The sequence below is a fragment of the Python bivittatus genome, unplaced genomic scaffold, assembly GCF_059951505.1.
Source record: "Python bivittatus isolate LINGU-HERP-01145 unplaced genomic scaffold, Pbiv_v1 ctg000670_np1212, whole genome shotgun sequence".
Lineage (NCBI taxonomy): Eukaryota > Metazoa > Chordata > Lepidosauria > Squamata > Pythonidae > Python > Python bivittatus.
In genome coordinates, this window is record NW_028277094.1 from 11784650 (window position 1) to 11797762 (window position 13113).

A 13113-nucleotide genomic window follows, 5' to 3' on the forward strand; every position below is an offset into this window, starting at 1 on the left:
GGGAGGGTTGTGTTATTGGCAGAGCTGGCAAATCCAGGCTGCCTGAAGTTCTGGTCTTCAATCCCTACCACCCATAGCTGGCCCAGCCAATGACAAAGGACTGTGGGGACCGTAGCCCCAAACGTCTGCACCAGTCGAGCCCATAGAAAAAGGAGGCATGACGCTTGGGTGTTTCTCTTGTGGGAAATACCTCTATTTATCTCCCTTTATTATGTCTGATCTTCCTTCCTTCCTTCCTTCCTTCCTTCCTTCCTTCCTTCCTTCCTTCCTTCCTTCCTTCCTTCCTCCCTCCCTCCCTCCCTCCCTCCCTCCCTCTCCCACCATCTCCTTTTCTTCCCCTTTTTGGTCCTTTAGCAAAAGTCCTCCGGGAAAACATTATTTAACCTGAGCTGCAACCACTTGAACCTTGCAGAAAAGGAATATTTTGGACTGGATTTCTGGAGCCCTGCAGGGCATGCTGTAAGTTGGGGAGGGGGAAGGGGAAGAACCACCTGTGTGTGTGTGTGTGTGTGTGTGTGTGTAAGGATGCCACATGGGGGGAACCAAACCAGACATGTGGCTGGCTAGGATGGGGGTGGAGGTGAGAGGCTGAGGGGAGTCTAAAATTGCATTAAGCCTGCTTTCGGGTTTCATGGGTCTCCCCCTCTCCAAATGGTAGGAAGCTGGCAGTGTGGCTGAAACGGGCAGAGGCCAAAGGGGTGTTGGGGGCTGCTTGGCTGGAAGTGGGGTTTGCCCTCTCCAAAGGACCCCAGCGAGCTGCAGGGAAGGCAGCGGCTCACGCAAGGGCTCTGCACAAGAAACGGTTCCTTGCCCCGAAGGCGTCTCTTCTGCTCTGTGGGCAAGACTCCCAAATCAGGCCCTTTACCTCCTGCGGACCCTCCCGGTTCCTTCTCCTGGCCTTTTGCTCCTGGCTGAGACATTTGGCCACGGTTTCTCTTGGCTTCTCTTTGCAGGCCTGGCTGGAACTCCTCAAGCCCATCACGAAGCAGGTTAAAAGTAAGTAGGCTGCAGAGAGCGGAGGGAGAGGCGGGCAGGGGGAAGAAACCACAGCCCCTTTTGGGGACCTCTGTACGACCAAGCCCGGCAGAGGGTAAGAAGCGGCGCTGCTTCTCCCCAGCCTCCCTGGCGGCCACCTGGCACCCCTGGCTGCCGGCTGAGCAGGTGATGCTTGTCTGGCCGGAAGGGGCTCTTCGTTGTGCCTCAGCAGCCGCCCATCCCGACGGCCTGCACCGTGCGGTGGAAAACGGGTGCTGGAAGGCACCGGCAGGAGTCAGTTGACCACATGAATGCATTACTTCCATTCCCAGCTTGTGGGCCTCTTAGAGGGCACTGACCTGTTGGAGGAGATGGGGGAGTCTCTTTCTGGGTTCTTCTGAGCAGGAATAGCTCAGGGTAAAACCTCCATCTCCCTGCCAGTATTGCCTGGCGTGGATTTTAGGCCTGAAGGGCTTTAGGGCGGGATGGCAGGCAAATTTCCATGCAGACACCTGCTTGCTGCTGTCAAAGGCTTAAAGAAAAGGCAAAAAAAAGTCTAGGAAAATGCAGTGCACTGGGTGAAAAAGGGCCCTCAGAAACCTGTGTGTTTTCACACACACTAGGAAGATGGCACCAGGCGCAAAACGTAACAGAAACGCAGGATGTTCAGCTCCCCTCTTCCAGTGCGATTGTCCTAAATCAGATGGGGAAGGGGGGCAACTGCGAAATGGGGGGACTCAGACCTTGGGGTCTGCACCCCGAAACTGCCTTGCTCAAACGAGACGCGCCTCCCAGCCTGGTCCTCTGCCCTTGGCCTGCACTGCAAGTCCAATCATCCAGCTGGGTTGCACCATGGCTCCCCAGCTATTGCTGGTGATGCTGGCCCGGGATGTTGGAGATTGTAGTCCCACCCATCTGGCGGTCATCTAGGTGTGGAAAACTGCTTTAATCGGTTAGTTGGTTGCTTTTCCTGTGGCTAATGACCGGGCCCGGGAAAGAATACTTAGTGATAAAGGATACGGGGGAGGATAGGGTCCTTCTCAGGCACTGGTGCAAATGGCCGGGTGGTGTCAAGACGCTGGGAGGGGCTGGTAGGTCTGGCACTGCTGGTCTTTCGAGAAAGCGACGCGGCAGGCTTTTCGAACGAAAAGATGTGTGTAAATGTTCCCGACAGACTTTTGAAACCAAACTTATGAAGATGTTGTGTTTTAAGATCCTAAGGACATTCTTTTCAAATTTATGGTGAAATTTTTCCCAGTGGATCCGGGTCATCTGAAAGAAGAGCTGACGAGGTATGTTGCATTTCGTATTTTATTTTATTTATTATTTTTACGCTGTTCTCTTCAGAAAGTGCTTTTCTGCCCATTTTCTGAGGTGTTCCATTTAAAATAAATAAATGAAAAGTTGCATCCCGAAATATTGATCTCCTTCTGCATGTCTGTTTAAGAAGAAGGCTAACTAGATAAAATAAATCTGTCTTGTTCAATTGTTTGTATACAACTCAGTGCTGAGGCAAAGAAGTTTATTATTCTTACTTATTGCTGTGACCACAATAGGAGGCAGGAAGTTTAAGTGCATTGTTAAATATATAAACCAAGCAAATAATGCAGTGAAAATCAAGGGAAAATTAGGAACACGGGTCCCTGTCCCTGTGTAGCAAGCAATGCAGGACTGGGACGGGATTCAGCACCTTGAAGAAGCTGTTTCTCTCCCATTCACACTAGTCCCTTTTTAAATTCAAGTTTCTTGTCCTTAAGGCTGAATGGCTTGAAGAAGTTTGGCCACTGCCCAATGAAATCAAAGAAACTGAGTAGGGTAGCAAGGGATTCAACATGGTTTCCATCCATCCATCCAGAGACTTAAGTGCATCAGAAAATCCCGAGGCCCCTCTGCAGGCTTGGCCATAGCAGTTAAAATAATTTGCTGCAAGCAGATCCGTGCAGTTTGTGCAAATGTGTTTAACACGCGTCATCCGAGAGGAGAATCCTTCTTTTCATCCTGCAGATAAGCCAAAAGAAACCCATTCGACTGCACCTTTATGCGTGAAACTGCCTCAGCGTGGTCCCTGCAGTTCTGTCAACAAACAGCGTTAGAGGTGCAAAGCCGAGTGTAGAACCAGGAGAGCGAGAGTCCACCTTAAAAGAAAATAAAAGCCAACCATAAGCTGCATTCGGGGGCTGTAGATTCTCTCCCAGGGTGCAGCGTCTTGTGGACAAGATGCCCGTTCCGTTTCCAGCGGCCTAAAGCCAGCTGGCGACAGGCGATGCAATGCTTCGAGGGAAGCGTGTCTGCATCGCGTCCCCAGAGGAGCAGGAGCCCAGGGCCGTGACAGCCCTGAAAATGTTTTTCAGGTACCTGTTCACCCTTCAGATCAAGAAGGATCTGGCCTGCGGAAAACTCCCTTGCAGTGACAACAGTTCAGCTCTGATGGTGTCACATCTTCTGCAATGTACGTCCGTTGCGTTCAGTCTTGGAGGTCCCTTCTGCAGGAGAGGGTGATGGTGACCAAACGGGCAGTGACGTTGCCGGGCCTTTGAGCAGAGGAATGTCCCGCCTGGCAACGGAGCTGCACAAATGACATAGGCTGGGAGAAATCATTCCTCTCGGCTCTTCCCCTGGACAGTCATTTCTACAATGGGGTCTGGGCTGGCCATGATTTGCTCCTGGCTTTTGTTGAGGGACTGGGGGGGTGGCAGCCAAATAAAGCCGATCCCATTGATCAGAAGCACCCTTGACTGGAATGATTGCTTCCTGCAGCCGCGCTGGGTGATTTTCATGAAGAAATGGACCGAAAGCACCTGGAAACACACAAATACTTACTGAACCAAGAGGATCTGATGAACAGCATCATGCATTACCATAAGAAACACATGTAAGTCTTTGATTTTCTCCACTTGCTGTTTTTTACTTTTGCTCATAATTCCTTGAATTGAGAACTTAACCAAAATTAAAGCTTCCATGCGTGGAAAGTCTTCATTCTGCCACTTGTATAAAGTGGGCAAATGAAGTCAATCTGCAGGTGGTTACTCCACCCACCTCCCCGAAACATATTCAACCATTTCACAAACTCCACAATTTCTGTAGCTCTTGTCTGGGCACCACCAAGCGTATTTCACCAGTCATAAGGAATAGAAATGCACAGCTGCCATCCTTTGGAAGTTGAATGATGTATTCTAGGCTGTACCCACCTTGGCATTTCCCAATCCAGTGCCCTCCATGTGTTCTTGGGCTGGAATTCCCTTTATTCCCAGGCAGCCTCAGCCAAGTCTGACGTGACTGGAGGACGTGAGATTGAGGGATGGCTCTGGATTTAGATGTTAATAGATCTTCATAGTTGCATCCTACCTTTCCTTCAACATTCGGTTGATGGTTTTGGTTGATGGTTCCATGAATACCTTGGCATTGTCTCCAATAACTGAGGGTGATGGGTGTTGAAGTCCAAAATAGACCCCAGATTGTGGGATCCTTGTGGGGTCCTGTGAAAGTCACCAAGATGTGGACACATCTTCACCACGATCCCCTGAGGCTGGATCAACTTCGAGATGGCAAATGGCCCCTGGTTCCAAAGAAGCTTTATACCCCAAGTGGGGTTTTGAACTCAGATGTTTCCAGCACACTGATAACTCCTTGTCAGCCCTTTGAGATAGGCCAGGTCAGGCGTCATACACCACAAGGAAAACTGGAATGCTACTTCGTTGCTGTAGGGTCTCTGACTCTCATCACACAACTTTCTGAATTGGAGATCAGAAACTTGAGAAGAGACAGGAGACTTCCAGTCTCCAAACTGGGGGCATCAGAAATGGGAGAAAATGTCCTGGTTGAAGGCGGGGGTATGAAGCCTTGGGTGGGAGGAGAGTTGCTGACCCCCCCAACTTTATTTTAGGGGCAAAACTCCTGCTGAATCAGATGTGCAGCTCCTGGACATAGCAAGGAAACTGGAAATGTATGGGATCCGACCCCATCCTGCAAGCGACGGAGAAGGGACCCAGATCAACTTGGCAGTCACGCACATGGGGGTGCTGGTTCTGCGGGTAAATGTGACCCTTTCTTGTGACAAATTTCTGAGCAATACAGAACAGTATGTGACGATGCTAATGCGATGCCACACCCATGAATTATCTTGGCTGGCTGGATTCTGCGACCTGGTACAATCAGCATGAAAGCAGAGCTTTTAGCAGCTCTCTGTTGTCCTAGATGGACCTCTTGGATAACTCGTGTCCTTCTAAAAGAGGCCATTGGAAGCCAGTGCTGTTCAGCAAAAGTCCTTTCTAATGTTAATTAAAAGCTTCCTGTTTTAAGTATAGCCTGGTCAATTGCCTCCCGGTGACCCAGGGTGGGCATTAGAGAGAAATCTTGGTGGGGACTGCTGGATTCTCCTTGCACTTGCGGCTTCACCCAGCACCCTTTGATGCGGGCATCTCAGCTTCTGTCGTTCCTTGGTAAACCAAACTGCTGCGATGTCAGAGTGTGGTGTTGCACAGCAGGGAGACATCTCTTGACCATATAATTTTCTGCCAAGAATAGCAGCCTCATTTTGCGGCAATTACATGGTTCTGCAGCTCCCCAGATTTCTGTGCAGGGGAGATGCAGACTTTGGCGAGCGCTGGCTGGCAAATGTGGGCGATGCAGCTCGACAGTCCTGCCTTCGGCTGGGGGAAGAAGCAGCGAAAAGGGGGGGGGGCTTGCTTTGTTTTTATGTCTAACAAAAGCCTTTGCCAAAATTAGGGTTTTCTCAAGCAACGCTGTATTGTTGAGAGAAAAAAAAAGTAAGAAGACAATAAATGTAACTCGGCAACCACTAAGCATTTCTCGGTAGAAAGAACTCCAGGGGTTCATGTTCCATTTGCACAAAAGAGGCAGATAGCAATGGGATTAAGCAGCACTAAGCCCAAACAGGGTTTTGGAAAAAATACCTCTTGTGCCTTTTGTCCTGGGCAATGAGAGGCCTCACCCCGAGCAGCCGAACATGGTTCTCCTCAAGCCGCATTCCACAACTGGCCCCCGTCGGGTGTCGTCCTCCCGGTGTTTTTTTCCTCCACTTGCTTCTCGGCCCTTTATTTTGCAGGGGAACACCAAGATTAATACGTTCAACTGGTCCAAAATCCGCAAACTGAGTTTCAAACGGAAGCATTTCTTGATCAAGCTCCACGCCAACGTTTCGGTACTTGGGGGGGGGGGTTGGGGGATATGTGGGGGGGGCGGGGGGTTGGGTTGGGTTGGGTTGGGTTGGGTTGGGTTGGGTGATGTTTCTCTGGGCTAGGACACACTTCTTGCAGAAACTATGGGCCGAGGTAGCAGGAAGGCTGAGCGAATATGGCTGCAACCAAAGCGTTGAAGTTCCAAATTGTGTAAGTTTGGGGTGGATCGTGGGGCAGAGCAGGAAGGATTTCTGGGGTCCCCCAAGATTCCCTAGCCTCACTGTCCAGAAATATTGGACACCGGGTGACCTTGAAGAATTAAGCAGAGCATGGGTGAGAGACACCTATGAAATTCCAGGCTGCAGGCTAGACTGGAATGGAAAAAATATCTCAGAAGAAAGCCACAGGAAGATGCTTCTGTACGATTGCTGAGAAACCACTTGATAACGATGTATTATCTCAGTTGAGGTTGGCTTGAGGGCAACCTACCTCTTTTTGCCTCTCTTTCCAAGTAGAGCAGGATCTCTGAAGAACTTAATGGACAACTTTTCCTCTCCCTTCCAGGATCTAAAGGAGTTTGGTTCTTTTCCATCTTACAGATTTTGCTCATGAAGCTGCAGCTCACGGAAGCTTCTGCCTTCAAATAAAATTTTTGAGTCAGGGAAGATGCTACCAGGACTCCTTCTGATCTTTTGACACCATAGATGGACAGGGCTGTCCTCCTACCACTGCAGGATTTGTGATTTATTTTTCCCCATTGGCTAACAGAAAATGGAGGTCTGCTCAGAAAGACCATTTGAATGGAGCTAAATCTGCTCCTGCTTCTAGGAGACTTACAAAGTTGAGAACGCCTCCTACTTGCTTAGCTTTGACCTGACTTGGCTTTCTTGGCTACAACAATCTGTTCTTCCCTAGTCTGGTCAGGAATTATAATTCCCAGCACCAGGTTGGAGAAAGGCTAAATTAGAGATTTGGACAGGGATCCGGAGACCCAAAGTTAGATCCCTCCCTTATTCAGGGTGGCTGGTCTTCCCAAGGATTATTGTGAAGACAATATTTGCAGGTTAGGAAAAGAATGAGGTGCAGTATTTGGGATTCTGGGATGAACTGAAGGATATAACTGGAACAAACGATTGTGGTTTGGAAAGAGCATTGATGGACTACAGCCATTTCCTCTGTTGCGTTTTCCCTCCCTGATCCCAACAGGCTTTCTGCAAAGATACACTGGAGTTCACCATGGCGAGTCGGGACAGGTGCAAGGCCTTCTGGAAGATGTGTGTGGAATACCACGCCTTCTTCCGCCTCTCCACGGAGCCAAAGTCAAAGCCCAAAGCTTTTCTTTGCAGCAAGGGCTCCAGTTTTCGTTACAGGTAATTTAGGGGGTGGGAAACGGGAGCTAAATTCTCTAGTCCGGTTTTCCTTGGTTGGGTCTGCCAGTGGCATTGAAGCAGTCCTGAGGAGAAGAAACATGAGAACTCTTTTACTCCTCTGGGAGTGGGCAGCTGATGGTCCAGAGGTGCCCCCCCCGCCATTTTGTGATTCCCAAAACTCCCCCCGCCCCAAAGAGTAGCAACTCACTGGTTTTTTGCAATTCTATTTGTACCACTGCCAGTCAGAAGAGATGCCGCCACAATCTCCGAACTTACAGAAGAGAGTCCAGTTCGTGCACCCCTTGCCTGGACCAGCCCTACTATTAGAGTGTTTTTGGCTGGCTGATACTGCAGTACCATTACATGGTAGCCAACTATTCTTCAGATACAGGTCGTCCTCGTTTAGCAACCACAACTGGGACCAGTAACTCAGTCATTAAGCAAAGGGGTCACTAAGTGAAACTATGACTGAGCTTATGATCTTACTTCAGCTTTGCTTTACAGACCTGCAAAGGTCATAAATGCGAGGATTGGTTGCAGGGTTACTTTTTCATCACTCTCGTAATTGCGAATGGTCACTAAATGAGTCCACTGCTAAACGAGGACTACCTGTAATTTCTTTTTATTATCCAGCCACCACACAGCCATCGTTTAGCTATTCTGCTTCTAGACCTCACTGTGATCCTGAATATGAACGCTTGAAGAGATCACTGAACTCCACATATAGAAAGAGATGTACAACACGGGGATATTGTAGCCCAAAAAAGCGGGGGAAAGAGGATAAATGTCCTAAATTAAATTCACAGTACGGCTGTCCTCTTGTGCAGGCCTCTTCTTTTTCCAGCTGATCTTACTACAGTCACATGAAGCCCAGGGTAGTTTCCAGCTTCTCTTCTCCAAGCCCACTTTTTGGGTGGGTCTGGAACGACCCACCCTATCCTTGCATCTTCTCATGATCAGCCCAGAGCCCCCTTCTCTGAAATCCGTGCATGGTCTTGCTCTTCGCTTCGCTTTCTTTCCCTTCTCTTCCCTGTGCGGAATTCTAAACTGTAAGCTCCTGGGAGGCAGGGAACTGTCCCTCTCCAGCGAACAGCTGGTGGAAGCAGCTGAGGCTGCCTTGGGTGAGTAAGGGAGAGGCAGCCTCTTTTAACTATTGCCTGTCTTTGCAACGACAGTGGAAGAACCCAAAGGCAGCTGCTGGAACACGGGACCAAGGGGAAGCAGAAGAGCTTGCCGTTCGAGAGGTATTACCTTTCTGAAGAACGTTCTTTCCTCTACCCAACCCACCCATCCTTCCAACCTCTTTCCTAGGTTTCTGCTCGCATCCTTCTTCCCCATAAAGGCCTTGTAGGGTTATCTCAGCAGCAACAGTTCAAGGGAAAGGGCAAGACAAAACTAAATGAACTTGTTGGAAGAACAGCTGGGTTTTCTTGAGGGTTAACGCAATGAACAGCCCAGCAGAAATTGGCTGCACTGCTAACTCACGAAGTCCCAAATCGTTGGTATAATCTTGCTGGGCGAGACGGGTTGGCCCCGAATCGCTCCTCGCTGTGCTAATAATCCTCCTGCAAGTATCATCTTGCAGGGCGTAGAAGGAGAAGCAGCTAGTCAAAGGGCTGGAGGAAGGATGGCCAAGCTTCCTCTGCACAGAACGGAAAACAGTTTAAAACATCAGCACGCTATGAAAGGGAAGCCTCGGGGGGGTTAGAATTAGACATGGGGCAGAACAGGATGGTTTTGCCCTGTTGGAGCTGCACCGGTTCCCCACTGCTGAAGAGACAAGCCACCATGCTGGGTCCAGAGCAGTATTTCTCAACCTTGGCAACTTTAAGATGGGTGGACTTCAACTCCCAAGTTTGAAAAACACCGTTCTGGCTGGGGAATTCTGGGAGTTGAAGTCCACCCACCTTAAAGTTGCCAAGGTTGAGGAACACTGCCATAGTGCATGGAAATGGATTCCACACATCCACCACAGATCTGACATCATTTTGCTTCCAACTCTGGTAATTTATGCCCGTATGTAGAAACTTAAATAAGTTAATAATAAGTTTAATAAGTTTCTACACATGGGCATAAATTGCCAGAGTTGGAAGTGCTACATGAGCTAAGGCTTAACCGGATCAGTATTCAGTATAATATACCTCAGCTTTTCCAAGCCAGGTGTGCATGACATAGTCATGCTGGCTGGGAATTCTGGGAGTTGTAGTAAAAAATACCTGGAAGATGCCTTCTTATGCATTCCTCCATCAAGTCTTTCCTTCACCTCGTTCTCCTCCAGATGCTAGTGGTCCGGCATCTGGATCTAGCTCAGCTAAAGCTGTTTTCCAACTAGCAAATTCTTTATATTAATTTGACTGAGTAATTAACTGAGCTTGCAACTGGTTAGTGATTTGGTTGGGGGCAAATCATATGGAACGTTGAAGTTCAGTTGATGTCAGTGGCAGAGATGAAAAGTATGGCTTACTTTCACTCTTTAAAATCAGTAAAATTCAATAGAGGCACTTTTAATGGTGGCTGACTTGACCATTACCTTTACAAAAAATATATATATACTTTTTACAAACTATTTTTCTATGGCTACAGGACTGCAGGAAAACTGTGGCAGATGTCTGAACACAGGAGGTTTTCACATTGGCTGAATAGGCTCCCCTGTCAGAGCTGAATCTTTTTTTTTTTTGTAAGCCTTAAAAAACAGAAAACTTAAAGGAGTGACTTATGGGTTACAAGGTGTTTTGTTGGTTTTATATTTCAGGAAACGCTATTCCTCTTGGTACCATGACAGGCAATGCCGGTCCTCCCCGGATCTCCTAACAGATGTTTCCAAACAAGTATGTAATTTGGGTCAGGGTATCTGTTGGTGGGGTAAAAGCAAGGGTCGAGGTGGCAGCCATCACTGCATGATCAAAACACCACCCTGATGCATGTTAAAAAAGGAGCAGAGCTTTGATCATGCTGTCCTGACCACCACCTCGACTTTTTTGACACCCACCCCCCGTACCTCTGCTTTGAGATGGGGGTGAGGGGAATTGTCTGGAATAAAGACTGGAGATGATGTAGATGATTTAAGGCCATGCTTGGAAGACAAGCCCACTTAGCTTGACCAGCAACCACAAAGCCCAAATAAGTCTCACCATTGTTTACACAGCTGGTTTCCCATCTATGTTAACCTCTCCCTTCTGGCTATGTTGGACTTCAGGTCCCATAATTTCCAGTAAGCATGGCTGGGGATTGTGGGATGTGAAGTCAAGCACATCTAGAGGTTTTCGGTTTGGGGAGAGGCGCTAATTCAGATCCAACAATATAATAAAAGACAGGACATTCATACCAATGTCCCTAAATTCTGTCCCCCTTTGAAAGACGTCTCAAATCAAATTACTTAATCAAGTGAACAATTTCAGCCCATTTTCTTGGATTTGGTGTGGTTGAAAGGATGGGACGGGGGTGGTCTGCCCCTGTTCCAACCCCTCCTTACAGTCTGGCCCAAACAAGCCTAGAAGGAGTTGCTGAGCCCCTCTTGGTGACACAGCGGCATCATAAACGGCCTGGTGAGGCCCTTAAGAAGGTGGGGAGTTGTGGCCCGTAAGCCTCAACCTAGCTACTCATTCGTGCGTCTTAGGTGAAGCACCGATGCCTTGCTTCTCCCACAGATGGAGGACTTGCGGCTCGTCTACGGCACCATGGGAGGCTATTATGGTACAAATGGCATCCACACTTCTGAACCCATGCTAGACCATCGGCGGAGGAACTCGGCAGTGGAGGTGATCTTTGCAGATGAATTAGAGCGGTCTAAGCCTGAAGCCGATCCAACGCTGCTGCTGCCCCACTCTCAGAGCAGCTCTGCCTTCCCGGTGGTCTACGCGGAGCTGGAACGTGATTGGGAACCAGCCAGTATCTATGGGCAAAGGAGCCCCATGACGTCTTTCCAGCCCAGCTCCAAGCTTGGTGGCAACACCAAGAGCACTTCTATGAGCAACGTGAGAGACCTGAGTCCAAGGCAGCAACTTATGTACACCGATGTCCCCTACATGGCAGCTTCCAATCAACAGCTGGACATGGCTTCTCCACCAGTGCTCTTCTACATGGACAGGCCACCTCAGTACCCCAGAGGTCCTACCATTGACCATGCCGAGGAAAGAGTGGTTGAGGTAAACACCTGTGAGACACCCATGAAGCCACAAAGAAATCCAGGGGCAACCCAGACCAAGTCAATGGAGCATAAGACCCTGCCCCAGACTACCTACATGAGCAACCTTAGCATGGAACAAGATGACGATGAGAGTGTCTTTGATTATAGTGTTCAGGAGGTTCCCAAAAGATCTTGGAGCCAGGCTGATGTCAAAGCCATCAGATTCCCTTGTGGCTCTGAGTTCCGCCCTCTAGGCCCATGCCCTGTCTTGACCAGCAGAAAGATTGACCTCTTGCAATGCATGCTAGCCCAGCAACCATTTCCAGAGCCTCCCGGAGTCCAGCGAACCATGGAACGCTATGCGGGCAGTGGGACCGAATCCAGTGACTCTGATTCGGACCTCCTCCCAGACTACTATTCACTCTATGGGCAAGTTCTCAAAAGACCCAGGGTGCGGATCCACCTGTCTTCAGGGAGCCTTCAGCTTGAGGGCGATGAATCTCTGGTTCCTGCCACCATTGACGACACTGACAGCGCATCCAATTATTTTATGTAGGCAACAAAACAATGGCACAGGTCTAAAGTATATGGCGTATTGCTAGATTTTTCAGGTAGGATATTTGCAAATAAAAACACTGTCAAATCCATTGACACGGATCTGTTAAAGGAAAAGTAGAATTGGTTTTATATATCAGGTTTTTTTTCCCTAAAGGGACAATTCCAATGATCTAGTTCATATTTGGGGGGGAGCAATAAACATAAATCTACTGTGGCAAATTAAGAGCCTTCTGTCAGATTTAGGGGGACAGTTTTTCCCCCCAGATCAATAGCTTAAGTCCAGCAAGTAGCCTATTAGTGGTGGGGGGGGGGGAAGGAATTAAGTTTGCTAGAACCAGGTGCATCTGAGCAAGTAAAGAACTAGGATTTTGACTAGCATCTCTACTTTCCGTGTTTTCTTTTTTAAGCTACCAATTGTGCACTGCAGGGTTGCTAGAAATGCCAAATATTTTGTAATTGTAAATGCATCAATAGCATAAAGGAGTTTCTCAACCTGGGCAGCTTGAAGATGGGTGGACTTCAACTCCCAGGATTCCCCAGCCAGCTGGGGAATCCTGGGAGTTGAAGTCCACCCATCTTCAAGCTGCCCAGGTTGAGAAACACTGGTGTAAAGACTACTTTGGTGTTTACCCAGAAGGAAGGAATCTGGCCATTCGTAGGACGTTGCCAACAGCTCAGCCAAATCCAATATTCACCTCTACCGCATGCAGTTCTCAGGTTCATACAGGGCACGGCTATTTTCCAGTCCTGGTTATCCACTTTTAAATCATGGATTTCAAAGGCGGGAGGGTGCTTTCAAGGGCTTTTTGATGCTGAACGGATGCTGCTCCATCCTCACTCGTGGCATCGTCTACGTACCGGAGCCCAGGTGAAAACCACAGCGGCTTTTCTTCAGGGCGTCTTCCAACCAGCAGGTTCCGTCCTGTAGCAGCAGCAGTCCTTCAGC

At 48.7% G+C, this 13113-nt stretch overlaps 1 protein-coding gene across 3 annotated transcripts; it reads left to right on the forward strand.

Moving 5' to 3' along the window:
• Nucleotides 1–240: 240 nt before the first annotated feature.
• Nucleotides 241–12552, forward strand: FRMD7 (FERM domain containing 7). Of its 3 annotated transcripts, XM_007422396.3 has the most exons (11): nt 241–459; nt 954–996; nt 2189–2267; nt 3327–3424; nt 3733–3847; nt 4859–5006; nt 6041–6136; nt 7320–7483; nt 8659–8727; nt 10236–10311; nt 11131–12552. In XM_007422396.3, exons 3-11 carry the CDS (start codon nt 2215–2217, stop codon nt 12163–12165), a joined length of 1854 nt encoding a protein of 617 aa, XP_007422458.2. In that variant the 5' UTR covers nt 241–459; nt 954–996; nt 2189–2214; the 3' UTR covers nt 12166–12552. The 3 variants fall into 3 exon arrangements, with proteins under 3 accessions (XP_007422458.2, XP_088007814.1, XP_088007813.1); XM_088151688.1 differs by having other exon boundaries at nt 954–2267; XM_088151687.1 differs by having other exon boundaries at nt 954–3424.
• The last annotated feature ends 561 nt before the right edge of the window (nt 12553–13113 follow it).